Below are 25,989 nucleotides of genomic sequence, written 5' to 3' on the forward strand. Positions count from 1 at the left end.
ATTCAGTGTTTTCCTTTCTCGTTGTAGCCGATGAACATGTGGTGTTTGGTCCCCTATGATGAGATTTAGGGTCTAGGACCAGCTTGGGGTCTGAAGTGCCCCTGGCCCAGCCTTGGGGTTGAGTGAGGTGTGTGCTGGCATCTGCTTATGGCTGCTCTCACTGCTTTCCTTGTTCTTGCTCATATAGAGCACGAAGGAGAGACAGGTGAGGTGCCCCCTGTGTGTGTGGCACATCAGAGCTTACTAGGGCACAACAGGGATAAAAGGTCACCCCACTGCTTCAGCGCTGTGCCCCAGGACTTTGTAACCTGAAAATGTCTCTATTCATGTGAAGCGTGCACCCCCAGGATTCTCTCCATGTTACCTGTGTTAGTCCTTACAGCTAAGGAGGTGACTGTCAGTATGTCACAGTCTGGGAAGCTGAGGTTCAGAATGGCCTGATTGGCACATCAGGGCACACTAGGGCACATCAGGGCACATCAGGGGCACACCAGGAAACACTAAGGGCACATCAGAGTATACTAGGACACATCAGGGCACACTAGGGCACATAGGGCACACAAGGGCACACTAGGACACATCAGGGCATACCATAGCAAGGTTGGGATTGAAACTTAGGCTCAGCAGCTGGCCTGCTTTGGCTCGATTCAATTCTTCCTCTTTGCCATGTGTATTGGTTGAATCATGGCACCAATGGGAACCTCGTTTTTCTCACCTGCACCACAGATGATGCAGTACCAATCTCAGCAGGCTATAAAGTTTATGTGAATGGCACCAGAGGGAGTGCTTGGAGGGTATCTGGTATAAGATGCTAGCTCTAGTGAGGCTTTGAGGCCGCAAGAAAAATGAGCAGATGTCTGTGGGCCAGGGCATGGCTGGGCATCATGGGAAGTGTGAGGGTCTGGTTGTATACTGCAGCTTTGGGATCTGGGGCCAGCATTAACACCAGAAGGCCATGTGTAAGAGTGGTCTGTGTATCTGCAGTGTTTACCTGTGTCTGCATCTGCGTACTCCTTCACTCCAGCCCACTGACACGCAGTGTGGACAGGTGCTTCTGTGTCTCCCCTCTGTCTACCATCACTTTTCTTGGGATTCCGTGTGTGTGAGCGCATGCGCGCGCGTGTGTGTATCTTTTCTTCCTTCTTTCCTTTTTTTTCTTTTGGTACTAGGGGTGGACCCCAGGGCCTCATACAAGCCAGACAAGTGCTCTACTGTTAGCAACGTCCCTGATTCCATGACTTTAAAACTGACTCCTTTTAATCTAAATGCACATTTAAACACAGAGAAGTTAAACATGTATATTTTAAATTGAAAATTAGTATAACCTAGTAGAGTATAAAGAAAACACACACACACACACACACACACACACACACACACACACACATACCACATCACACACACCCAGTCACTTCCTTGAAAAATATGTGTATTGTGAGGGGTTGGGGATTTAGCTCAGTGGTAGAGCGCTTGCCTAGGAAGCGCAAGGCCCTGGGTTCGGTCCCCAGCTCCGAAAAAAAGAACCAAAAAAAAAAAAAAAAGCCAGCTGTTTGGGGTTGGGGATTTAGCTCAGTGGTAGAGCGCTTGCCTAGGAAGCACAAGGCCCTGGGTTCGGTCCCCAGCTCCGAAAAAAAGAACAAAACAAAAAAAAAAAAAGAAAGAAAAATATGTGTATTGGGCACTTCCTACGACCTATTTGTTGCTCAGCTCTAGAGATTATCAGAGGTTGGCTTAGAGTCTGTGAACCCATACTCTGGTGTATACATCTGTCACAACACTTGTGCCTGCATGTGACAAGTCTCAATGTAGGAGTTGGGGATAGAAGGGTCTGGGTGCACTGAAGTTTGGCACATGCAGGTCTGTGTGAATGCAGAGGCTGGCCAGGAGGCCAGTGTTTCTCCAGCCTGTGGGGCCTAGCAGATGGCCCTGTTCCAGTCTGGCACCGATCCATACCACAGAGGAGGAAGGCTCGGATGCCAGGGCCATGTCCTTGTCCTTCACCGCCACCTAATCCCCTCAACCGTCATCTTCTGGGCTGTGGGACAATAGCAACCTTGAAGCTGGCAGGTCCTGATGTCTAGTTAATCCATGGGTGGTGACACTTGACACGGGTATGTCAGAGACTCCTCCCAGGCTCTAACTGTGTCCAAGAAAACACAGCCACTTACAGCCTTACAGCTGCCTTCCCAGGTCCAGTGTGCAACTTGGAAGCCAAGGCTCAATGTTGTTAGGGGGGGAGGACTGGGTTCTCTTGTGACCCTAGGCAGTGTAGCCTCTGACACACGGCAGCTCCTGTATGGGTCTCTGTATTGTAGGTAAAGGTCTGGGTGCTGGCTGTGTGGTCAGACATTTCAGACTGGCTCTGAGAAGAACATAGACCTGGCAAGAGAGTTCTGCCCTACTCCTGGGGGAATCTATGAAAGATGTCCTCTGCCCTTGGGAATCTCTCACCTTTCAAGACTCCCCAGCCCTAGCTGATGAAAGGGAGGCTCTGAGAAACAAGGCAGCTTCCTCGAGGGCACACACATATCTGAGCCCCGGTGTCTTCCCTGCTCCTCTCTAAGTTCTGAGCACTGGATATACTGTGTAAAGAAACTGAGGTGCAAGGTCCTAGAGCAGGCAGGGAGCTGAGCTAGGTCTTCAGTGCTGAACCATAGCTACCAAGCTCCAGGGATAGCCGACCTTGGAAGGACACTGTGACGCTCGTCAATGTCGTGTCCCACCGCTCCTGCCTCTCCACTCTGTCCACCGCTTGCTCAGGTGCCTTCTGGGATGTGTCCATCACCCGAGTCTCCAGCACTTTTGCCTTCCCCCTTCCCAAATGTTCGTGTCCAGCGTCAGTCTGCATGCAGTGGGAGCAATCACAGGAGGTGAGACCATTGCAGACGGTGAAAATGGCTCTTATCAGCCATTAAGGACAAACCCTCAAAATTCGCAGGTGCTGCCAATGCCAGAGAGGGTGTCTTTCACCTCCTGTGCCGTGATTCCTTCCATGGTTCCCAGAACCATCCCCAGGCCTGTACACCACCTTCCCTAATGTGCGGGCTACAGTAGCCCTCTGCTCTCAGCCTGCTGGGTGAGGTCTGTGAAAAGTAGGACCCAAAACACAGCAATTTAACGCATTTTCTTCCCAGGCATGCCCACTCCATGACCCTGCATGAAGCAGTGGGGGATCTCTGGTCTGCAAGTAGGGATGGAGACCTTGGGGTAGGGAGCGTAGACCTGAGAGGGAAAGGATAGCGAGCGGGACAGAAACTAGTACCATTGTCCTGCCTTCCAAGAGGCTGGGCCAGGTGGGTCAAGATGGTGAGTGTGCAATGAGAGGGCTCAGGGGTGTTGCTTCTTTTAGCTTAGGCTGACCTCAGATTCACAGCAATCTTTGTGACATGTCGAGTAACGGTTGTGCAAGTCAATAGTGCTCTTCTCTAAGAGGTTCCCTGGATCCACATGTTCCTGTGTCTATGTAGTTCACGGGGTGGGCAGTGACTTGGAGGTTGAGGCTGGACAATGATGGTCTTGGCCTAGCTGCTTCCCTCTGGCCTGCCCTTGGCTCCTGGCAGAGTAGGACATGATAATAGAATTAAGGTCACTGGGTCAGGATGGCACCAGACGTGGCTGCACATGCAGAAATAATAGAATTAAGGTCACTGGGTCAGGATGGCACCAGACATGGCTGCACATGCAGAAATAATAGAATTAAGGTCACTGGGTCAGGATGGCACCAGAAGTGACTGCAAGTGCAGACTGTGCACAGTCAGGAAGTGAATCTGTTCCTTCTTTCTCCTTCAAACTGTCTTTGAGGCATTGTGGCTCCCAGGTGCTGGAAGGCATGGTGCAGCAGCAATGGTAGCCTTCACACACCTGAGTCGGGATGTGGGACCACTTAGCATGGCCACTCAGGAAAGACATAGTTGTTGCAGTCATGTGAAGTATAGTCCCTCACTCCTACACAGACTTGAGAGACTTGTGGACTCTGCTCTTAACTCTTCACACAAGAAACGGAAACCGTGAGCACGCGTTCGGCGCAAGATGCACAACAACGTACCTTGTAGTTTCATTCATCATAGCCAACTGTCAGAAGGCCCCAAGGCTTGTGAGCAGAGGATGGGTATGGGTGGAGCATCCATGGAGCCCCTGCAGAGGAATACTGGTCCTCACATGGCCACAGAAGGACATGGGCATCACTGTGCTCTATACCCCATCCACTGCGTCAGGACAGCGGTCAGTTTTGGTGGGCCGTGATTTGGAGGGGGCGCCAGGGGACTTTGTGAGCATCAAGTTCTAAAGTCCATCCAGCTACACTTGGAACCCAGGGCCCCTTTCTGTTCGGATCTCTTATTTCAAGAAACTTCCTGTTCAGAGACACATGGCCAAGGGACATCTTCCTCATCTTCCCGGAAGGCCCTGAAGGGCACACCACAGACACACAGTGACCACCTGAGTGTCACAGGCTATCAGACAGGGAGGCCCAGGGGATGGAGATGAGCTCAGAGGTGGCACCTCGTTCCGTTTAGGGCTCCAGAAGGCTTCTTGGAGGAGGTGATGCTGGGACAGAAACCTGAAGAACTGGGTGCACATAAAATGCAAAGCCAGCCAGGCTTGTGACTCGCATCTGTGTTCCACACTGGTTGGCTTGAGGCAGGATTGTCACAAGTTCGAGGCCAGCCTGGGCTACAGAGATCCTGTCTCAAAAAAAGATTGAAAAAAATAAATAGCCACAGCTCTTGGGTATACAGTGCAGTCTGTTGGCCACACCGCCATGATTCCCACTGGCCTCCCTGCTGGTGTGCAGTAGTCACCCCGGGGCTCAGTACTGCTTTGCCTGCAAGCTCCTCCCCCAAGTCGGACTCCCATCCCTTACCTCTTTGGGTCAAGCTGGTCCTGTTCCCATTCAGGAAATCTGACCACCATATTTAGTACCTCCAACACCACTTACAATCTTGTTTTATGGTCCTGGCTGCTGCTGACTGTCGTGTGTGTGTGTGTGTGTGTGTGTGTGTGTGTGTGTGTGTGTGTGTGTATGTGTGTGTGTGTTTTCCTTCCAGGGCTGTGTGCTTACAGGCTGTCATTGTTTGAAATCCAAGTTTGGAATATTATAAGTGGATTTGATAAAATATGAGAAAGTCCCTCATGCCCATTGTTCTGCCCAGGACACATTAAATGGGAATCTCCTGGCCATGTGTGGTTAAATGAATCACAGTATAAGATTAATTTTATCATCATTTGTCACTTTTAATTTATGACTGTTGAAACACCAAACGGTGTGGCAGCCCCTGAGAGCATGGCTGCTCTTCTGTTCATAGGGATACCCTACATCTGGTAAACAATAGGCGCCCCACAAGTACCTGATCAACTGACTGACTGATTGGATAAATGAATGAATGAATGCACCATTCTCCTGATCCTGCCTTCTCTCAGATTTGGGGGTGTCCCAAGCCATGAAGGGTGGTTGGAGATGGTGACCCTTCCCCAAGTAGGCTCCACTTCCACTCCCCAGACCTGGACTTCTCCATGATAGGCTTGGGCTGGATTAGAGATCAAGAGGGTCCAGTCGCTTTAAGCAGCTTCCTTCCCTCCTGGCTTTTTAGGATGGTGGGCGGGTGACTCAAGGTGGACCTTGTGCTATTGGAGTGGCTGTTAGGGACTTGAAGAGAGCTCCCTGGGGGTGCCCGAGCCTCATCCACTTCAGCTGGGGAGAAAGGCTGTCCTCTGGGGCCTCTATGCATTTCTTCTAGCCTCCGGGCACTGACCCCAGCCCCTGGCTCTCCTTGCAGAAGGAAGGCTTAATTCAGGCCCTCGGGGAAAACCGCAATTTGCTCCTGACTTGACATACTGACGGGTTTCTGGCGGCTGTGCCCCCTTTGTCTCTCCAAGCTGCTGTGGGTATATAAGGGCCGCCCCTGGGCTCAGGTGTAGAGAGGCTGGCAGGAGGCTGGGAACCCACCTACAGAGCAGGAGGAACAGGCTGGTAAGGTGGCCCAGGTGACCTGGTCCCATCCTAATCCCTTCCACAGATTGTGTCACTCTTGCTGCCCCATCTGAACAATGGGTACAGAATTAATCACTCTCAGAGGGAAAAGAGGTCTAGGAGTATTTAGAGGGTAGCAGGGCAGAATTTCTCCCATCTTTCAGATCTGGGGTCCTTGCTATATAAGGCCATGGCAGGGATGGCTGGGCTGGGGCCAGAATTGCCCACAGTCAGAGACCCAGGTTAGCCTCCCTTTCTCTAACTGGCCTCCTACCATGGTGGTATTTCCTTCTGTGAGAGACCCTAGGGTGACAAGGTCACCCAGGGCCACATTCTAGTAAACAAGATGTACAGTCAAGTTTGTTGCTGGGTCATGTGGTGCCCATGGGACATCTTATGCCAAGGAGAAGGTGCCTGCTCTGTGTTGACAGTCTGTAGCAGAGCTTGGTGAGGGAAGAGCCTCTGGGTCCCACCCTCACCCTATGACAAGCACTCTTTCAGTGCACATGGGAGCTGCACTGGGACCCAAGACACAGTCTCCTCCTTCCTGTAGCTTACAGGGTTGGCCAACAAGGATATGGTTTCATTTGCATAAGTGCAACTTATGAGAAGTATCTCTCAATAAACACCCCAGTGATTGGCAGGATTCTCCAGACAAGGCAAAAAGAGAGGCCTCTCCCAGAAGGCAGTGAGCCTGATGGACGAGGCATCAGCCATGAGGGGACACACAGGAGACTGTCTAGCAACTGAAATAACAAGTGCAAAGGCCCTGGGGTAGGGCGGGATTTAGTATATTTAGAACTCAGGTAGTCAAAGAAGTTTGTAAATAACAAAGAGAAGCCTTGGGCCTCATCCACGGGTACTGGGAGCCACTGAGTGGAGGGTCCCCCTGAAGCATTTACCCTGGACCCTGCCAGGCTCACAGGGTCATATGACAAATTTTAAGTCACATGGATTCAGACTGGAATGTTGGTCCCGCTGGTGGTTAGTTCTGTGGCTTTGGTTCCCTCCAATATCTGGGCCTCAGTATTCCCACCTGATCTAATTCAGGCACCGGAAGGTGGTGTCCCTTATGAGGTGGCTAAATAGAGCACCCCCAGTTGTTCAGAAAGGAAGGAGAGCTCCCCAGCAGTACTGGTGGTGATGGAGAGCTGGAGGGGACAGGCGGGGTGTGCAGACCTGATAATAACGTCTTCTCCCCTACTCAGGTGTGCAGCTGATGATGCCGGGTGTGTACGCCCTGCTTCTGCTCTGGGGCCTGGCCACGCCGTGTCTGGGGCTGCTTGAGACAGTGGGCACGCTTGCTCGGATTGACAAAGATGAGCTGGGCAAAGGTGAGCCAGAGGCATGTAGGCAGGCTCGGCTGTAGGAAGGGACCCGGCTGCAACTGGCTGCACCAGAGACAGATGTTCGAGCTGAGGCTATCAGTACGGTGGACATATACTGGTGTATTTTGTGAGGACCCTGGAGGGGCCAGCAGCACACACTTAGGAAGCTTGGGCTCGCTCTCCAGTTCCTCCAGTGGTCACTAATGTCCTTGCCTCTGAGCAGAGAACTGGGGTGTGTGGAATGACGTGGGGCTAGGGAAGAATGGAGAAAGGACTGGGTGGGTCATATTCCCACCTCATGTTTCTGGAGTGATAGTTACAGGACAGTGAAGAGCTACTACTCACAGTAGGGCTCCTCTACTCTGCCTTTCCCACAGTCACAGAGCCAGGCTGTGGACCTCAGGATTGGGGTCACCCTGGCACCGCCATCGAACCCTGCATCCACTCTCTACTTTGGCTGCAGGGTAGGCCTGAGATCTGGAGTTCAAGTGTAACTCAGCCTTCACGACATATTCGATTGGGCACCGGGCAAGCTTCTGCCCCTTCCTGGTCTTTGGTTTATCTGTAGATGAAGGGATTGTTAGGGGTGTGTGTCTATTTAATCCTGACACTCCTTGGGTACCACAAGTGGGGCCAGCGGGAGGAATTCCCACTTCCTGAATGTGATGTGTCAATCCTAATGAAAGCAGGCTCTGATGATCAAAGGAAAGCTATGGTCCTGGTCCTCAGGGCGAGAGGACAGTTTATTGAGTATTCCTCCTTCTCACCCTTTCTGCAGCCATCCAGAACTCCCTAGTTGGGGGTCCCATTCTGCAAAATGTGCTGGGGACCGTGACATCAGTGAACCAGGGTCTCCTGGGCGCAGGAGGGCTGCTCGGAGGTGGTGGACTGCTGAGCTACGGTGGCCTCTTTAGTCTTGTGGAGGAACTCTCTGGGTGAGGCCTCAGGGCTCCGAAGGTTTCTGCAGGAGGGCTTGTCTCCACAGGAAGTGGGGACAAAGGACTGTGATCACTGCTGGGCAGTGAGGATGGTGCAGGAGGGTGGCAAGGAAATGACTATGATCGAGGAAGGGCAAAGATAGCCACACCTGGGGGCTGGGGTTGGAGCTGGGGCTGGGGCTGGGGCTGGGGTTGGAGCTGGGGCTGGGGCTGGGGCTGGGGCTGGGGCTGGGGCTGAGGACATCAACTATAACCTCCTGCTGTGTGACCCCGGGAAGGTTGCTTATTTCTCTGGGCTGACCCAGGTGTCTGTCAGGCTCCTTTCCTCATCTCTTTGGAGATCTGGTCAGAAGACTCTGCCCTGATGAGCTCCTTCTCAGACCTTCCCCACCTTCAGGGCCTCTAGGGGACACTTACTCCGAAGACAACACACATGATCCTGGTTTGTCTTTGTCACCATGGCAGATTATAAATCCAAGGAGGGGCAGAATTCCCATCTGGGCCATTCATCAGAATAACCTCATATAAGCAGGGCTTTGTGATCACGTTAGGATGGAGGAAAGGAACAGGTGGCTAACACTTTTAGTGGAACAGTCACCAGCAGGGGTTCTGGGTGACCTTACACACCATTGGTGAGTTGGTGTTGAGATAGGGCGATGTCAAGCCTCTCCACGGGGGACATCCCTCAGGGACAGTCCCCTCACCCCACTGTGCTCACTCAGTGGTAGAGGGGAGCGTGCTTGTGTCTGACTGCAGCCCACACTCGTTGGCCATGGCTGAGGGAATAAGAGCAGTCAGTCAGACGAGGAGATGGCAGCTCCCCAGGTAGCACCCACACTCCACCAAAGGGGCTGATGATGGCTCATAGAGTGCAGCTTCTCTGAGTCACTCCGAGGTAGATCTTGGCAGAGTCTGGGCTTTACACATCTGGACACGGAGGCACAGCAGCCTAGATACATCCCCAGTCACAGTTAGGTTGCCACGGAGTAGGGCTGTGAAGCCTCCTGGTTGGACACCACGGACACCAAGACAGCATTAATCTGTGTGCAGTAGGCCAAATAAAACCATGTATACAGTGAGCACTCAATAAATGCTATCACTGTTATTAGACTCCACATCTCTTCATGCCTCCTTGGCTGAGTGAATGTCACATTGTCCTTCCTTCAAGGAGCTGTAGGATGTGCCCAAACCGGATATGACAGTGCCCTAGGACTCAGACAGGGCTGCAAGCGGCAGCCAGAGAACCCGGAGGAGGGGATGTCTGGCTGAAATCAGGAGAGCCGGGAGCACTCAGCTAGTTAGGGTAGGGTGCTAGGTTGAATAGTCAGGAGTGAGTGCTCTAGACAGGAGTAGCAAGAACGAGCTAGAAGGATACTGGAGTAAGAAATCCCCTGTATGGTGTATTCTAGGTGGGGCCCAATGTCACACAACTGGGGCTGAGGCTTCCAGAGAGAGTAGGGCCTCCAGCTGTGATTCTGGGGTTACATTGCTGATCGTGAACCGTCCGGGGGATCTGACGGTCGGGGTCCGCCCAGGCCCCAGGGTATGTAGGAGTGAGCCCGCTTCGCCCCCTCTCCAGGTTGAAGATAGAGGAACTAACCTTGCCCACCGTGTCAATCAAGCTGCTGCCGGGGGTTGGGGTGCAGCTGAGCCTGCACACCAAGGTTAGCCTGCATGGCTCCGGGTAAGTGTGCTTCTGGGAGCTCCTATACAGCAGCCCCCGTATTTCCCCCGCCTCACTTCCCTCAGGGTACTCACTTTCATCTTGTTTCTCTTGGGCCCCTGCTCTATTACCTTCCCCTAAAGACCCCACCTCACTGGTGACCCCCAGGCTTCCGTGGAGCTTCCCGTTGCCTGAGGTGGGGAAGAGGGAGGTACAGATGCTTGGGGACCAGGACCTTGCCATCCACAGGGCCCAAGGATGGAGTGGACCTGGCCTGGGGATGGTGAGGTGGGTAAGGTCTGGGAGCCAGGCTATGCTCACCTTGGGGATCTTGCAGTCCCCTGGTGGGCCTCCTGCAGCTGGCCGCAGAGGTGAATGTGTCTTCGAAAGTGGCACTGGGCATGAGCCCTCGGGGGACACCCATCCTTATCCTTAAGCGCTGCAACACGCTCTTGGGCCACATCAGCCTGACGTCAGGGTGAGTCTCTGGCTTGGGACCAGCTTACACATGTCCAGCTTGGGGCGCCTGTCTCCAGCTCTGCCTGAGAATGCCACGCTGTCCTGCAGACCCTGCTTTTGTCCCAGACCTGAGACCCAAGCTGTAGCTCACAACACAGTTACTCCAGAATGATCTTTCTCCTGTCCCTGGGGTCCCACTCGAGGCTCCCTGTCTCCCAGAAGCTCTGTGTCTGCTCTCAGCACGTAAGAGCCCCAGCTCAACCCTTGACTTGTGTGACCCCAGAACCATATCTCCATGATGGGACCTCAGTGTCTCCTGTGTGTAGCTGCAAGCACCTTCACATTGTCCCCTTCCTGTGGGATACCCACTCACTTGCCTGTCTTCATGAGCTGCCTCATTCCAGGGAGAAAGCAAAGCCCACAGAGCCCCCTGCCCAAGCTATCACACACATATGAGGCAGGCATGGAAGCTAGTCTCTGACCACTGCACACCCTCCCCTGCCCATTCTTCCACTCTCTCCCAGGCACTATCTTTATTCCAGGCCAAGCCTCAGCTCTATTTTTCTGGCTTAGGGTTAGCTCTAGGAATAGGGTATGGGATCTCTGTAAAGGTTTTAGTAAAGCGATTGCAGGTCAGGGCTTTTGGATCCTTAAAATTTAGTGTCTCTTGATGCTCTTGGGGCAGCAAGCTCAGGGTCTGTGCTGTCTTGGGATGTGGCTCTGTGGGCGTGTGACACTGTACCCACACGATCTCCAGACAGGCAAACTACAGATATTGCTTATCCTTAGGCCATCTATCCATCCATCCATCCATCCATCCATCCATCCATCCATCCATCCATCCATCCATTCATTCATTGCTTATTGAGCCCCAAGTGGAATCAGACAATGCCACACATGTAAATGACTCTTGTCTATAAATTGTTGGGTGTTCTGGAGCACAGGCTGTCTGGTAGGCATGTGTAGCCTCCTCTCTCATCTGGCAGTGGCGTGGGATAGGGTGGGGCTACCTAGCCAAGGAAGGTAAAACTTGGATGTCCCATGGTAAGGCGGGGCCAAGGCTTAAACACAGGTCCCCAAAGCTCCAGTCAGCCTCACAAAACGAAGAGACGGGAGAGAAGCAGAGACCTAGTTCACCTTCCCTGCCATCCGCCTTCCTGTCTCCTTTACCCAGGCTGCTGCCCACACCAATCTTTGGGCTTGTGGAACAGACACTGTGCAAGGTGCTGCCTGGACTGGTGAGTGTGGCCCCCACCAGGCCGCCAAGGGCAGTCAGTTAGCTGGCATCCTTCAGTCATTGTGAGGAATGCTGTGTGGGTGGGAGTGGGTTGTCTACCCTGGGCTGAAGGAAGCAGTGTGGCCACGGGAGGGGAGAAAACACCTCGGGTAGATTCAAGAAGGTTCATCCTGGGGTGTGTGTGTGTGTGTGTGTGTGTGTGTGTGTGTGTGTGTGTGTGTGTGATCTGGCTCTGTGTGCTGGAAGCACTTTCAGTCAGAATTCTTGGCTATTGTTCTGGATGGGATCCGAACTGTGTTTTGAGGCAGTGTTGTGCTGTGGCTTCCTTGTAGTTCTCCTGCCTGTATCTGCTCGGTGCTGCAGGATGGGCTGCCTGTATCTGTTCTCCTTCCAGTGCAGTCCCGGGGCTTGGGGCACCAGTTTTGCTTCAGTCCTGCCTTTTGTGTCTGCCAATAATTGCGACCTTGGCAGGTGGCTCTTGGTCTCTGACCCCAACTGTAGACTGAAGTGCACTGGGCTGGAGTCTCACTTGTGTGGGCAAAGCAACTGCTGGCTTCACTCACAACACAGGGTTCAGTGAGTGCAGGGCAGGGTGGGTGGACCGTCGGACGACAGGGAGGATGAGGTATCTGGGACTTCTGACCACAAGCCCTCTGGTTCTACACTGGGTGGCAGGATGGACCCTCGACCATCGAGGGGTCAGCAGTCACCTTGCCCCAGTGGCCCTGCACTGTCTACTGTTTCCCCGTCACTGTAACCTTTAGCACTTTCTAACAGGGTTCATGTAAGAGATGTGAGCTTGGGTGTCTGTATGCTACCCCCGTCCTGTCATCTTTATGCCTTGCTTTGCTTTGAGCCTCAGCACCACACAGCCATTTTGGGGAGGGCGAGAGAGAGCTGTCTTCTGCCCCAAGCAGGGTGCACCTATCTCTCTAGTGACCGCTGTCTCCTCCTGTACAGCTGTGCCCTGTGGTAGACAGTGTGCTGAGCGTGGTGAATGAGCTCTTAGGAGCTACGCTGAGTAAGTTGGGGCCCTACCCTCCTCTGTGTTCCCTCACCTTCAACATTGAGCAGGTGGCCATGGAGGGAAGAGTGGGGAGTGTCTCTTCCTTCTCAGACTGTTCACTCCACCTTGGGGAGGCTTCTGGGAAACCCCTAGGGTGGAGACCTAGGAAAGGGGTCCAAGGGAGGATGTCTAGGGAGGAGTCCAGCTGGCCCAGTGGGGAGGGGAACCCTCAGAGCACCCACATCTGAGATCTCCACCTACCAGCTGCTGCAGACACTCACTGAGCACTTGAGGCTGACACGGGAGGTAAATGTTCTCTGTGAGGATGAATGCTTTAGCAAGGCAGCCATGACCCTGCAGCCCAGTGACTCTGTCTCTCTACCTTGTGGAGACCTCTGTGCTCAGGGAAGTATGAGAAGATGCAGGGCAGGATGGTGCTATGGCCACCCCTCCATCAGGGCAGCTGGGAAAGAGGCAGTACAGGCATGGGTCAGCCACAGCAGCCCTGAAAGCAGTAACAGAGGCTTTCCCAGTCTGTGTGCCCTCAGACTGTGGACCTCCATTAGCGGGATGAAATGGGGGTGACCCAAATGAATTCTGGGTAAAGGGTAAGCATGCAACAGGTGCTCAATAAATGCCAGTGGTACTGTCCCTGGGGGCTGGGCTGAGGTCTTTCCTGTCTGCCCTCTTTCCTGCAGGCCTGGTACCCCTTGGGCCTCTGGGGTCTGTGGAGTTCACTCTGGCCACACTGCCCCTAATCTCCAACCAGTACATTGAGTTGGATATAAATGTGAGTGTCTCAGGGACAGAGTGGTGGGGGTCCATGGTGGAGTGGGTGGGGATGCTGGACAAGGCCAGGAGGCCGAGAAGTCACACACCCACCTGTTTCTGTGTCCTACCTGGTAGCCCATCGTGAAGAGCATAGCTGGTGATGTCATTGATTTCCCCAAGCCACGCCTCCCAGTCAAGATGCCCCCCAAAGAGGACCACACCTCCCAAGTGACTGTCCCACTCTACCTCTTCAACACTGTGTTTGGGCTCCTGCAAACCAATGGTGCCCTTGACCTGGACATCACCCCTGAGATGGTGAGTGGTGGTGTATGGGGATGCTGGGTTGGGACGTCTGCTCCCGGCTGGCAGTGGCAGGGCTGAGGCTGGCTTTTCCAATATTGTGAGCCCGTTCTCTGTAATCGGGGGCTGGGCATGCTTAGAGCACACATCCTGTCATCCACCCTGTTCTAGAGGAGCACATCACTAATCCTCCATACTGCATGGCACTGCTGAAGCCTTCTAAACTCTCCGCTCTCCGGAAAGCCACTCCCAACAGTCAGGACCGACAGAGTCAGATTTCCTTCCATCCATGCACCCAGTGAATCTTTCTTGAGTTCACACTATTTTATACTAAAGTAGGAATGACTAAAATCCCGCCTACTTTCTCAAGAGGAGATTTGGGTTGGAGAAAAGCCAGGCTTAGACTTTGTTGAAAGTCACTTGCACTTTTGTACTGGAGTTTCTGGGACCTCTTTGCTTCTGTGCTGGCCCCTCTTTGCCCCAGTGGCTCAGAAGGCCTGGCCTCTGGAAGCCTCACCAGCAGCATCTTATTCCTACCTGGAGCATTGAGCTCTGAGGTATTTGGAAGCCTCATATACAGCTTAGGCCCAAGGCAAGAGGGTTGACCTATCACCTCGTACAGGATGGGGAAGGGTCCCTAGGGGACAGAGGTAGCTTCTGAGATCTGAATGGGGCCCAGAGTTGGAGGCAGGAGTCTTTAGCCGGCGAGAAGGCAGACTCTGAAGAAAGGAATGTGTCATTGAATGAATGGCCCATGGATGGGGCTGTGAGCATTGTGATGGGACAGTCCTCCCAGAGCACATCTAATACTGCTGCCATCACAGTGTGTTAACTGAGTCCAAGAGTGCTCCCAGAGCTCTGGGGACAGAGATGTTCTGATAGGTGGTTCATATGGGGCCGCCATTGCTTAGCAATCTTGGTGGCCACTACTTAGTTTCCAAGGGGGAAGGGGCATGGGCACAGTGGGACCACATTTCCTAACATTTTATGAACCTATGACTTATAAAGACTGGAAGTGGTCATGTTTATGAGTGCCCACTGGGGTGATGGATAAGAGCCCCGCTGCCTTTCTCAGTGTGGTCTGGCAGCAATGAGAGGACTCTGACAGGTCTGAGCAATGAGAGGCTCAGCTGCCTACCCTGTTCATCCTGGGTCACCATTAGCCAAGGATGGAGCCTGGGCAGTCTTAGCATCACTTGGGTACAGTGAGGGCAGTGTTAGCCTGGCCACTGAGCTGCTGTGTGGGGTGCGCTAGGGAAACTGGGAAGAGGACCTGGTTCAGGGTCAGGCTCCAGTAGGTGGGAGCATCGGTAGTGAGCAGAGGTGGGGGAACTCATTTCCCTGTCTTGCACCTGTTTCCAGGGATGTCTTCCTTCTCCACTAACCTCTTGTTTGCTCTCATATCTAGGTTCCCAGAAATATCCCGCTGACAACTACTGACCTGGCAGCTTTGGCCCCTGAGGTGAGTGGGCCCTCTTAGGGGATCCATCAGCGTAGTTCTTTCCTGAATTCCTGAATCGACTCCAGAAGTTTTCCCAGGGCATCTCCCCATGATTAATATTAAGTCCAAATTCATTCTGAAGTGTGGAGTACTAACACCGTATCCTTTTCATAGTACAATCGGAAGCCACCTAGGTGCTGTTGTCACAGCAACTCCAGCAGACAGAAAACAGTAGGATCTTCCCAGGCTACTCACTCACAGTTTAACCATTCCGAGTCTCCTAGTAACACCCACTCTTTGAGAAGTGACAGAAATCAGGTTTACATAGCCACTTAGAGGACAGAGGCATGATAGCATTTGAGGACCAGTGCACTCCATGTCCAGATTCCTAAGTTACTGAATTATCAACACAGAGAATCAATATTAAGGTCCGTCTTCAAGTGTCCCTCAGACTGGAAGATGTTCCCAACTCTTGATCTTCTCTGTCCTGGGAGAGACAAAGGAGAGGGGTCATGGAGGTGGAGAGAGTGGATGTGATTCCAGAGCTTAGCTTTCCAGTAATTCACGTGAGACTGAACCCACCACAATACAGCTGTGAGAGTTAGAAATGATCTGAGGTAGAAATGACTAATATTACATTAGGGATCATAGAGTAGCAGGAGAGCATGAGAGGTGTTGGACAGAGAAATAGAGGATGGGGGGGTGATGAGTGGGTTTGGAGGACAAGGTCTATGCATCCATTAAGGGCAGGGGTCCAGGCAGCCGCAGGGAGCAAGGTGGGACTTGCCCTTCCCAGAGTCTCCGGGCTGAGGACAGAGGAGGCTCAGGAGAGGAGGGGCCTGAGGGTGAACATGCAGGAGAACCTTTCGAAGGCAGGAGGAAAGTGTAAGATTGGTTGGGTGGCAGAGATGACCAGAGATCCCTCAGGACACAGCTGCTGATGTTTTTGTTTTATTTTTGATACGGAGCTGCATATAGCCCAGATTGTCCCTGAACTTACTATTTAGCCAAGGATAGCCTTAATTCTTGATCTTTCTGTTTCTAGCTCCCAAGCGCTGGGATTTTAGATGTGTGCCACCCTGCTCAGCTTTCTAGGGGAAGATTTTGCCAGTGTATGAGACAGAGCCTGATTTGGTGGCCCCATGGTTTACCACTTTGGTGGGGTAAAGTGCCAGCTCTCCTAGGCTATCACCTTGCTGCCAAGTAAGGTGCCTCTTACCTAGTAGATGGCCAATGTGATGGTGGACTGACTAATTCTGACACTGGGCCTCTAAGCTCTCTTCATACCCATGTCTTTCTTTCCTTGTCTCTCCCAGGCCCTGGGGAAGCTGCCCCCTGGTCAGCACCTCCTGCTCTCGCTGCGGGTAATGAAGTCACCCATGATCCTGCTGCAGAACAAGAAGGTCACAGTCTCTATCCCAGTCACCATCCACGTGCTGTCTTCTGTCCCTCAAGGAACTCCTGTAGCTCTTTTCCAGATGAATGGAGTAAGTGGATGAGGGGTGGTCAGGCAGCCCCCTGCTGCACAGGAAGATCTCCACATCATTGTGAACCAAGCCTGTTGTTTACCCAATTTCTCTCCAGCCCCTAGCCCCTCTTTGGTCCCGTGGGCTCACTCTGTTTCCTTAAGTCCTGGGAGCTGCTGCCTCTGCTCAGCTGTCTCCTGGGAACCCTGCTTCCTGTCTCAGCATGGTGGTCCCAGCATGCCTTGTGCTCTGCCTGCCCTGGCTATCTCGTCTTTCATCTTCCTAGGCTAGCTCAAGTGCCCCTGGAGAGCTTTTAGCTCCCTCACGGGTTCAACAGAAGGTTCTAGTCTGCAGGCTCAAACACCTCAAACTCTGTCACACAGTAGGACAGAGCTGCCGTGGAAGGAATGGTCAGAGGCTCTCCTGGCATCTGGGTGACCGTCTCTGTGCCTTGCAGAGTCAGGGAAAGCATCCGCTCACTCTTCTCCTCAGGTCATGACTCTAAATGCCCACCTGGTTCCATCCACCACCAAGCTGCACATATCTCTGTCCTTGGAACGGTAATGTGGGGTCCTAGATGGGTCTGTCCCTCCCTTCAGACACAAGATAGGGGGCTGACTAAAATAGGGGCCACTTGGTAAGCATCTCTGGGCTGGGTGCTTAGCAGATTTGTCTCACCTTAGAGCCTGCAGGAAGGGGTCGTGGTGGTCACTACAGATCAAGTAGTAGGGCTCAAAGAGGGGTCCCTGACTACAGCCTCCATGGCTCCCTCTGTTCAGACACTGCCTCTGGCAATGAGCCTGCCCCGGGACACCGTGGCTGTATCATAGCCTGAGGCTGACCACAAGGACATGTGTTCCAGAGTGCTGGCAGATGCTTCTGCCTCATACTGACTTCTGTAGTTCCCTCATCTCTGTCCCATGTTAACGGAGCATCAGGAGAATCCAAACAGCCAAGATGAAGGGGAAGACCATTCTCCCCACACTTTCGCATACTCAACACAGCACTTCACAGTTTGTAATGATCACTGTAGCCCAGGCTCAGGCGGTGGGCCTATGATCCGGGCCTCCCTCTCCAGCTGGCTATGTTGAGGTCTGTCTGGCCCCTGTCCCAGTTGTAGAGAATTTCTAGATGTCTTTGAGACCTGACTGTCCTGAGCCACTGCATCCAGCGTGCATCTCCCTGCTTAGGAACTTCCCTGAGGTTCCATTTTTGCCCTCTTCAACCAGGTCCGCTGCCTGCTCACCTCTGCCCCCTGGTGGCAGTTCGTGACACAGCATTCCAGAAGTGGAATTCCGTTTCCTCTTTTCTGTTGGGGGTGGGGGGGAGCCATGACTGGGGTGGGCCAGGGTCAGCAGGGAGTGAGGAGCTGCCAGGACCTCTTACCATTTCTCTTCTCTCTGCCAGGTTGACTGTCCAGCTGGCCTCCTCCTTTTCCCAACCTTTTGACGTAAGTTCCTGGAAGAAGGAGCTTGGCAGAGGGTGGAGCATTTGGGTGGGGAGCGGTCAAGGTCAAGGCTGCCTCTGTGTGGGCCCAGTGTACAAGCTTGTGTGTGTACACCTGTGAACCTGTGTGTGTGCTCGAGTATGTATGCATGTGTGTATGTGCATGCGTGTGTGTGTGTGTGTGTGTGTGTGTGTGTGTGTGTGTGTGTGACATCCCATGTCTTGGATCCTCACAATGGATAAACATTCAAAGGCTCACAAGGATCTGGAAGTTCACATACAATTTTGAGCCCTGAAAATTTTAGCATTTCAGAACCCCACGGAGCCCTGAGGCTCATGCTTCTCACAGACTTCTTAGGTTCTGAAATCTCAGGACAGCTTCAGATTCTAGAACATTCTGAGGGCTGCCAAACTGTCTAGATTCTAAGGTCAGCCTTCACAGAGTTCTACCAGAGCTGGGCACATTCCCTTCTCTCTTTCACAGGCACACCTGTCCTAACCCACAGAATCATCTAGAAGGGAATGTCTTGAAAGATCCCAGACTAAGGGTGAAGCCTGCATTAACCAGAGTGTTGCAGAGTTACACAGTCCAATCCGAGGGGCCCATTACCTAGCAGGAACAGTTTCTCTAGGCTTTTGGGAGGCTTCTGGGCCTCTGGTTTCCCATGAAGCCCCTCCTACACCATCCTCTCTTGCAGGCATCCCGTCTAGAAGAATGGCTCAGTGATGTGGTCCGGGCTGCCTACATGCAGAAGCTCAATGGTACAGCTGAACTGGAGACTGATTTGCTGCTCACTCCCTTACTCCGATGGGAATACTGAGGCCAGAGAGATGCCAGGGTTTCTGTCCATGCAGCAATGACCAGCACCATCATGCTCTTCTCTGGGCCTCCAGAGTTAACCTTGCCTGGACTCTGCTTAAGTGCTCACGGTCAAGTGGGAAATAGCTATACTAACCAATGGCTAGACCACAGATGTCATGGGATTCAGTGACTGATGCTTCTAGGTGGTGTGGCTGAAGGGGAACCACAAACATGACATAGAAAAGGGGTTTTGTCTTTTTTGGGGGGTATGGTGGGGTAAGTAGGAATTTGCTAACAAGAAGCTGAGTTCCCACAGGGAGAAATGCCTGTCCATCACCAGGGTCTGAGACCCCTACCCCCCCGCCCTGTCTTTGTTTTCAACTATTTTCTCTTCACAGAACACCTGGAGGTTGGAATACCTCTGCCTAAAATCCTCAACGTCAACTTTGCCAATTCAGTAGTGGATGTCATTGAGGTGAGCTTCCCCTGTGGATGTGTCCCCAGGTGGAAGTCTAACTGAGGCCTGGAGAGACCTGTTTGACACCTCTGAGAAACATGCCCTGCCTCATCCTCTGACCTGCCTCTGTATCATCTCTACATAGCTCAGAGAACCACAAGGCTCAGAAATGGCAAATATATGGCACACATATTTCTATCATTTCCTTCCTCGCCCATGGCAGACATTATCAATCAATCACAGAATTCTGTTGAATTAAGACATGTCTGACCTGAAGAAGGAACCTCAGATATACTCACAGAATCATAGTTCTTTGGTCCATGGACAGTAAATACTTGTGTGTCCTTCCCTCATTGTTGTCTATGACAGGCATGACTAATAGATTATGAAACCATCCCTTCTCCACATCATCACCACCACCACCACTACCACCACCACCACCACTACCACCACCACCACCACCATCATTATCATCATCATCATCGTCATCATCATCATTATTTTGCCACAAATCTTTTCAAATCAGAACGCTTTTCAGTCTTGGGATAGCCCTAGGAAGTGAGCACAACAGGGATTTCTGTATTGATTTTTAAGGTGAGAGGATGAAGGTCAGGGGATTTATTCAGTATGTTTTTGGTAAAAGTGGCCCTTGAACTTAAGTCTGAGTCAGCCCAGACACACTCACCTTCTCACCCCTCATTTAATGCTGGGTCTCAGGCAGAGCAGGAGGCCAGGCATGAGGTGAGGCAGTCACGAGGGGACCTTGAGCTCAGAGACCTAACTGAGAATTCCTTTTCTTGCAGAATGCGGTCGTGCTCACAGTGGCTCCATGAGGCAGTATGACTGCAGCTCTTCCTGTTCACTAAGAGTCCTATCTGTCTGCCCGCTCTGCCTCAGTTTCCCTCCCAGCATGCATTGGTGGCAGTATAAGTACTCCTCTCCCACCCAGGCCCACCTTGCCCTCTGTTCCTGTGATTATGACTGTTTGGGGATGGGGTTGACTGGACAGCCACAGATCTGCTTCAGAAAGCACACAGCACCTTGGTTCAGGCCCAGCCTCAATAAACTGACCCTTGGTCTTGTGCCTGCTGGCTGGTTTGTTCCCTGCCCACACAGGAGCACTGTTGGCGTTGGCCTCCAATGATCTCCTTCATTCTAAACAGGAGCTCTTAAGAGGTGAGGGGATCTGGGGTCTAGTTATTGGAGTGCCGACTCCCAGTCCACTTGGCTGGCCTAGGCAGCCTCTGGTCCTTGTCTGGCCTCTACCTCTCCCTGTTGTCCATTCCCCACCCTCTGTCGTAACCTTTGCCTTTGAGTTTTGGAAACCTCTCAAAAGGGCATACAAGCTGAATTTTTGAGGGTTGAACAGAAGTTCTCCAGGGAGAGAAGGAGCCAGAACTCTATGAAGCAAGGCTGAGTAAGGCTTGCCCTGGAGAGACACCTGTTGACTAAGGAGAAGACGTAGATGTTCCTAAAACGCTTGACACACATGACGGTTAGTTTCATTCATCAGTGTGACAACTCCCCAGGAGACACAGTTGCTATGGGCTGCAACTGAGGCAGACATCATGGTGCTGGGGAAATGTCAGAGGAGATGCTCGCCCACTGTCAGGAAGCAGCAGGAGAATTCTTTCCTCTTCCTTCCTGGTCTGTCCCCTGGGCTTCCAGCTTCTGGGATGGCACATTGTTGGGTCTACCCCCAGCTCATCACTCAACATGAATCCACAGTGGGCTTTACTGTTCTTCTCAAACAGATCCACAGTGAGCTGTACTATTCTTCTCAAACAGATCCACAGTGGGCTTTACTGTTCTTCTCAAACAGATCCACAGTGAGCTTTACTATTCTTCTCAAACAGATCCACAGTGGGCTTTACTGTTCTTCTCAAACAGATCCACAGTGAGCTGTACTATTCTTCTCAAACAGATCCACAGTGGGCTTTACTGTTCTTCTCAAACAGATCCACAGTGGGCTTTACTGTTCTTCTCAAACAGATCCACAGTGGGCTTTACTATTCTTCCTGGCATCACCCAATGCACATGTCTGGAAGTCATCCAAGTTCCTACTCAGTGGTCCAGGCAGCCTCCTTTGCTTCTAAAGGGATCTCAATGCCTGGCCTTGGACTCTGTCTCAGTCCGTGGTGCTGAAGGACTGTAATAGGGTGTCTAAGATTGGCTGGTTTACGGTGAACAGGAATTTACTGACTCACCCTTCAGGAGACTAGGACATTCAAGATGGAGGGGCTGGTGTAAGCTGGGGCTCTTCTTGCTGTGCCATCCCATAATGCCAGACAAAAGATCAAAACCAGGAAAGGTAAAGAGTAGAGATAGAGAGAGTGAGAGAATGAAAGAATGAAAGAGAGAGACAGGCAGAGAGAGAGAGAGAGTGAGAGAGAGAGAGAGAGAGAGAGAGAGAGAGAGAGAGAGAGAGGAAACATTCCCACACAGCAGAATCTACTCCTTGCCTGCTGAAATGGAACTCATCCATCCATGCAGCTGGAGCCCCCAAATGCCTAACACCCCCATTGGCCCCATCTCCTGGCCCCATCACCCAGGGAACACATTTAGACTATAGCAGGTGCTTATCTGTGACACAGGGAAGTCATGGTTCTCATTCAGGTCATCAGAGGGCTAAACATCCAGCCCTTGTCAGGTGCTGGGAAGAGGTCTTGGCACGTGTGAGTGAGTAACAGCCTGGCCAGGCCTTCACATGGCTGCCTCTTCCTGGAACTTCTTTTTGAATTAGGATGGAACCCCTGCTCCCACCACTGGGGCTCTTAGTGTCCCCATCAAGACACGTTATAATTCTCACACTTGACTGAGAGTTTCCCAAAGTCAGACAGAGTCTGCTTACCACCCTCTCGTGCACTGAATTCCAGTGCCCAAACTGGCTGGGGTTTTCCATGATGCTATGGTTTGAGCGTGAAATGTCCCCACATGACTCGTGTGTTAAACTTTGATCCCCTGCTGTGGCACTTATGGGAAGTGATGGGATCATGAGTGCACTGTCTTCAGTGGCTTGGTCTGTAGATGGGCTCATAGCTTAATAGGTCTTAGCAGCTGGGCCTAGTTGGAGGCATATTCAGAAGAGTTTATCTTATCTCTGGCCCCTTCCATTGCCTTTTCTGCTTTCTAGACTCCACGGGGTGAGTAGATTTCCTTCTTCACGTCCTTCCGCTGTAGTGTTCCAATATTCCACAAGGTGCCAATTGACTGTATAGACTGAGAACTCTGAACTTGAGAACTGCTTCTTTTAAATGGTTTTCATCAGCTGTTTTGTCAGAGTGATGGAAACAGACGCTACACATCCCTTTCTTACAACTGGGAAACGGAGGCTCCGAGAAGTATCAGACAGCCCCTAAGTGGCAGAAGCAGGCAGTTTGTGACTCAAACAAGATCCTGTTGCCTCTAACCCCAAAGCTGGGTTGATCACTATGACACTGTGTCATGTAAAACCAGGGATGGTGTTGTCACACACACACTAAGGGCAAGGCACAGTCTCATATAGCTTTGTATTCTCATAATGTCTACTTCCTGAAATAGCCCTGCCTTCTAGTAATTGTGCAGGAAACTGAGGCACAGAGAACTTAATGACGAGCCGAGGCTACAATAGGTCAGGATTTCAGCTCAGTGTCTCTCCTCCAGATACAATGTCCAGTCTCTGAACTTCCACCCTTAGGAGAGGGGATAGGATATGGTGTGAAGAGTGCCCCCTATGGGCACTCCCGGTGAACTGACCATTCCTACAGGGGACAGTGCCGAAGGGAAAAGTTCGTGGTTGAGTTGGGGCTGCTTTCTGTCTCAACAGTGTAACCCAGCACACGGGCACGCACTTGGCTTGCTGGATGGCTGGGTCACCTTCAGGGTGAGTCACCTCCTGGGAGGTCTGGATGTCCTCCCACCAGGCTTTCCTCATGGCACAGCTCTAGACAAAGGGCCTTTTGGACACTAAGCCCAGGTGATCTCCCTGGCGCCTCTGCACTAATCCTTCCAGGATGGCCACGGTGGCCCCAGGAGACAGGCCAGCCTCAGAGTCAATGGGGCCGGGCTCGCCTCAGAATTGAAGGCAGTAAGAGAGACTGGAGGATGGACAACAGCCACCCTCAGGCAGCCACCATGCTTGGACCTCAGTAGGTCACATGGGCTCCTGATTCCTCAGGTGAGGAAAAGCATATTTGGATACTTGGATTTTACCTCAGATTAAACGGTAACAGATATGTTTGCTTAGCAGCAGCTGGGGCACAATTCATGGTTACCAGGCAGAAGAAAGTCAGATTTTACAGAATGGAGGCCCAGGGACACAGATGGGATCGCCATCTGCAAATGTCACTCCTAATCTCTCCTCGACACAGAGATGCAGACAGAAGCACAGGGAAGGGTAGGTGTGGCCCAAAGTGAGGCTCAGAGCAGATTGGGTAGAAATCACTCTACACGGGGCTGTTGCTTTCACTGGGGGAGTCATGAGGGACTGTGGTCTCCTGGGGCTTCAGGCATGATCCAGACTTTTTTTTTTTTTTTTTTTTTTTCGGAGCTGGGGACCGAACTCAGGGCCTTGCGCCTGCTAGGCAAGCGCTCTACCACTGAGCTAAATCCCCAACCCCTAAAACAGCTGGCTTTTTTTTTTTTTTTTTGGTTCTTTTTTTTTTCGGAGCTGGGGACCGAACCCAGGGCCTTGTGCTTCCTAGGCAAGCGCTCTACCACTGAGCTAAATCCCCAACCCGATCCAGACTTTTTTTAACTAACCTTTTACATTCTTCACTGTGCAGAGCCAGACTGAGGCCAGGGAGGAGGAAGTCACCCTGGTCTCAAGGGTAAACTCTAGCCCCAGAGTCCTTCTGGCCCTTATGGAATTTCGACAACTCATCTGGGATTTCTCGTTCTTATCTCCAGTGGCTCTGTGGAGCCCGCACAGACCTTAGATGCTGCTGCTGAGAAGCCCCGTCCCTAGAAGCGTGTTGCGTGCCAGGTCCCATCTTCAGCCTCGTGAACCTGGAGTGATTTGATCACCAATTCACTTTAAGCATGCAGAAAGGTGTCAGTAGGATTGAGCCCACACAGCGCCCTTAACTATTCCATCAATGTACCTGCTGTAGATAGGGAGACTGAGTCCCAAAGAGGAGCCCGACCAGGAAAACACATGATACTGTGCTGACACAAGCCAAGCTTGTCAGAATTCGAATATATGACACCTACTTTCCAAGTCCCTTTGCTGCTCGGGAAGGGCAGAAGGCATCTGTTGGTGGGGGGCTGGTAATGGAGGACTGAGGTTTGCTGGGGTAGAAGAGAGAACACTCTGACCTCTCTTAGTAGTGAGTGGGAGGGCTGGGGCCCAGAGGAGATGGCAGCAAATAGATGTAGAAACGGGACTTGGTCTGGGCTGAGTGTGGGGAACAGAAGGCCTCGATGAGTGTCCAGGCCAGTGGGGACTCAGTCACCATTGGCTGTGAGCTGGACACACTCCTGGTTTTCCTGGAGAATTCACATCTTAGACGGGGGTCCAGGGATTGCTGAGTGGCCCAGAGTGGGGATAAAAGGCATGGTAGAGAGCAGGACTGGCATGTGCAAAGGCCCCGAGGCAGAGAGGCGGAGGGTAACAAGAAACAAGGCAGAACATAAAGAGAAGATGGGGTGGGATGTGGAGTCTTGGGTGTTCAGGGGAGCCTGGGCAGAAGAGTGGGCAACAAATGCCTCTGTGGGAATAGGGAGTGGTGGGGGAGAGGAAGGAGGGGGCTTTGAGTGAGGGAGTGTTCTACAGTGTGGTAAGAAGCGGGCGGCATGAATACATAGAACTGTCATAGGCTCGGGCTTTCACTGTGGAGATTTAGATAGATTGCAGCCGGTCTAAGGCAGTGGGTAGCGTCAGGTTCGGCTGTCAGCACCTCACTTGGAAATAGATAACATCAGAGCCGAGGACAGAGCTCAGTTGGCTGAGAGCTCGCTAGTGTCATGTGGGAAGTCTCAGATTCAGGCCACAGCATCACACGGACGAAGGGTGGTGGTGACTGGCTGCAAACCCAGCGAGGTGAGTGCAGGAGACTCGGCAGTTCTAGGTTATCCTAGGCTACGTGGTGAGCTTGAGGTCAGCCTGGGGTACAAGAGACTTTGTCTCAGTACATAACATTAAAACAATCACGAAAATAAAAAAGTGACTCCATGGTTGGATAAAAACGTGACAGAGCAGGCACCACACACAGAATGCAGATGTTGGCGAGGCTGATGAGAGCTGGCACACGTGTGGCGTTCGCTGGATGGTTCTCTCTGCTTTGCTATGCATGGAGCTGCCCCACATGCAAGCAGTTAGAGCCATAGCCACCTTCCAGGGTCTCCAAACCTCAAGGCAAGCATTGTCTCCCTATAGAGACAGTATAGACTTGGGGAGGACAGGGTCACACGGAGTGAAACTCAGGTCCAATCTACCCACCGGGGCACCTAGAATGGGCAGTATCTGCCTTGGTCGGGGGGAGGTTAGAACCCAGATGTTCTCACCTGAAGGCCTCTCAGATCTCCAGGAATATAGCCAGATCAGGATGATAAGGCCCAGCTCATGTGACACCATCCGGAGCTGAGCACACTTCTTGGAATTAGCCACTAACCACAAACTCTTGTGGTTTTGGGGCTCAATGCTCAAGTTGTAGAGAAAATCTGAATTCCGGTCTTATAATTCTAGTCTGTCATAATTACATAGCCCTTCCCTGTCCTGGTCCCCTCTC

At 52.1% G+C, this 25,989-nt stretch overlaps 1 protein-coding gene across 2 annotated transcripts; it reads left to right on the plus strand.

Annotated features, from left to right (window-relative positions):
- Positions 1–5,750: 5,750 nt before the first annotated feature.
- Positions 5,751–20,366, plus strand: Bpifb3 (BPI fold containing family B, member 3). Of its 2 annotated transcripts, none has more exons than NM_001109208.1 (16): positions 5,751–5,879; positions 7,177–7,302; positions 8,075–8,231; positions 9,814–9,898; positions 10,257–10,375; positions 11,531–11,594; positions 12,554–12,614; positions 13,298–13,389; positions 13,506–13,685; positions 15,079–15,132; positions 16,428–16,598; positions 17,070–17,137; positions 17,985–18,027; positions 18,722–18,785; positions 19,224–19,300; positions 20,086–20,366. In NM_001109208.1, the coding sequence occupies exons 2-16, from the start codon at positions 7,188–7,190 to the stop codon at positions 20,113–20,115; spliced, it is 1,380 nt and encodes a 459-aa protein (NP_001102678.1). In that variant the 5' UTR covers positions 5,751–5,879; positions 7,177–7,187; the 3' UTR covers positions 20,116–20,366. The 2 variants fall into 2 exon arrangements, with proteins under 2 accessions (NP_001102678.1, NP_001424720.1); NM_001437791.1 differs by lacking the exon at positions 5,751–5,879 and adding an exon at positions 5,917–5,968 and having other exon boundaries at positions 9,814–9,918; positions 10,235–10,375.
- The last annotated feature ends 5,623 nt before the right edge of the window (positions 20,367–25,989 follow it).

The sequence above is a fragment of the Rattus norvegicus genome, chromosome 3, assembly GCF_021556685.1.
Source record: "Rattus norvegicus strain SHRSP/BbbUtx chromosome 3, alternate assembly SHRSP_T2T, whole genome shotgun sequence".
In the NCBI taxonomy this organism is placed as follows: Eukaryota; Metazoa; Chordata; class Mammalia; order Rodentia; family Muridae; genus Rattus; species Rattus norvegicus.

Coding starts and splice junctions, on each gene's coding strand:
- Bpifb3 (NM_001437791.1), top strand. CDS start 7,188: ATGATGCCGGGTGTGTACGCCCTGCTTCTGCTCTGGGGCCTGGCCACG. Junction 12,615..13,297: donor GCTCTTAGGAGCTACGCTGA/GTAAGTTGGGGC, acceptor TCTTTCCTGCAG/GCCTGGTACCCCTTGGGCCT. Junction 19,301..20,085: donor CAGTAGTGGATGTCATTGAG/GTGAGCTTCCCC, acceptor CTTTTCTTGCAG/AATGCGGTCGTGCTCACAGT.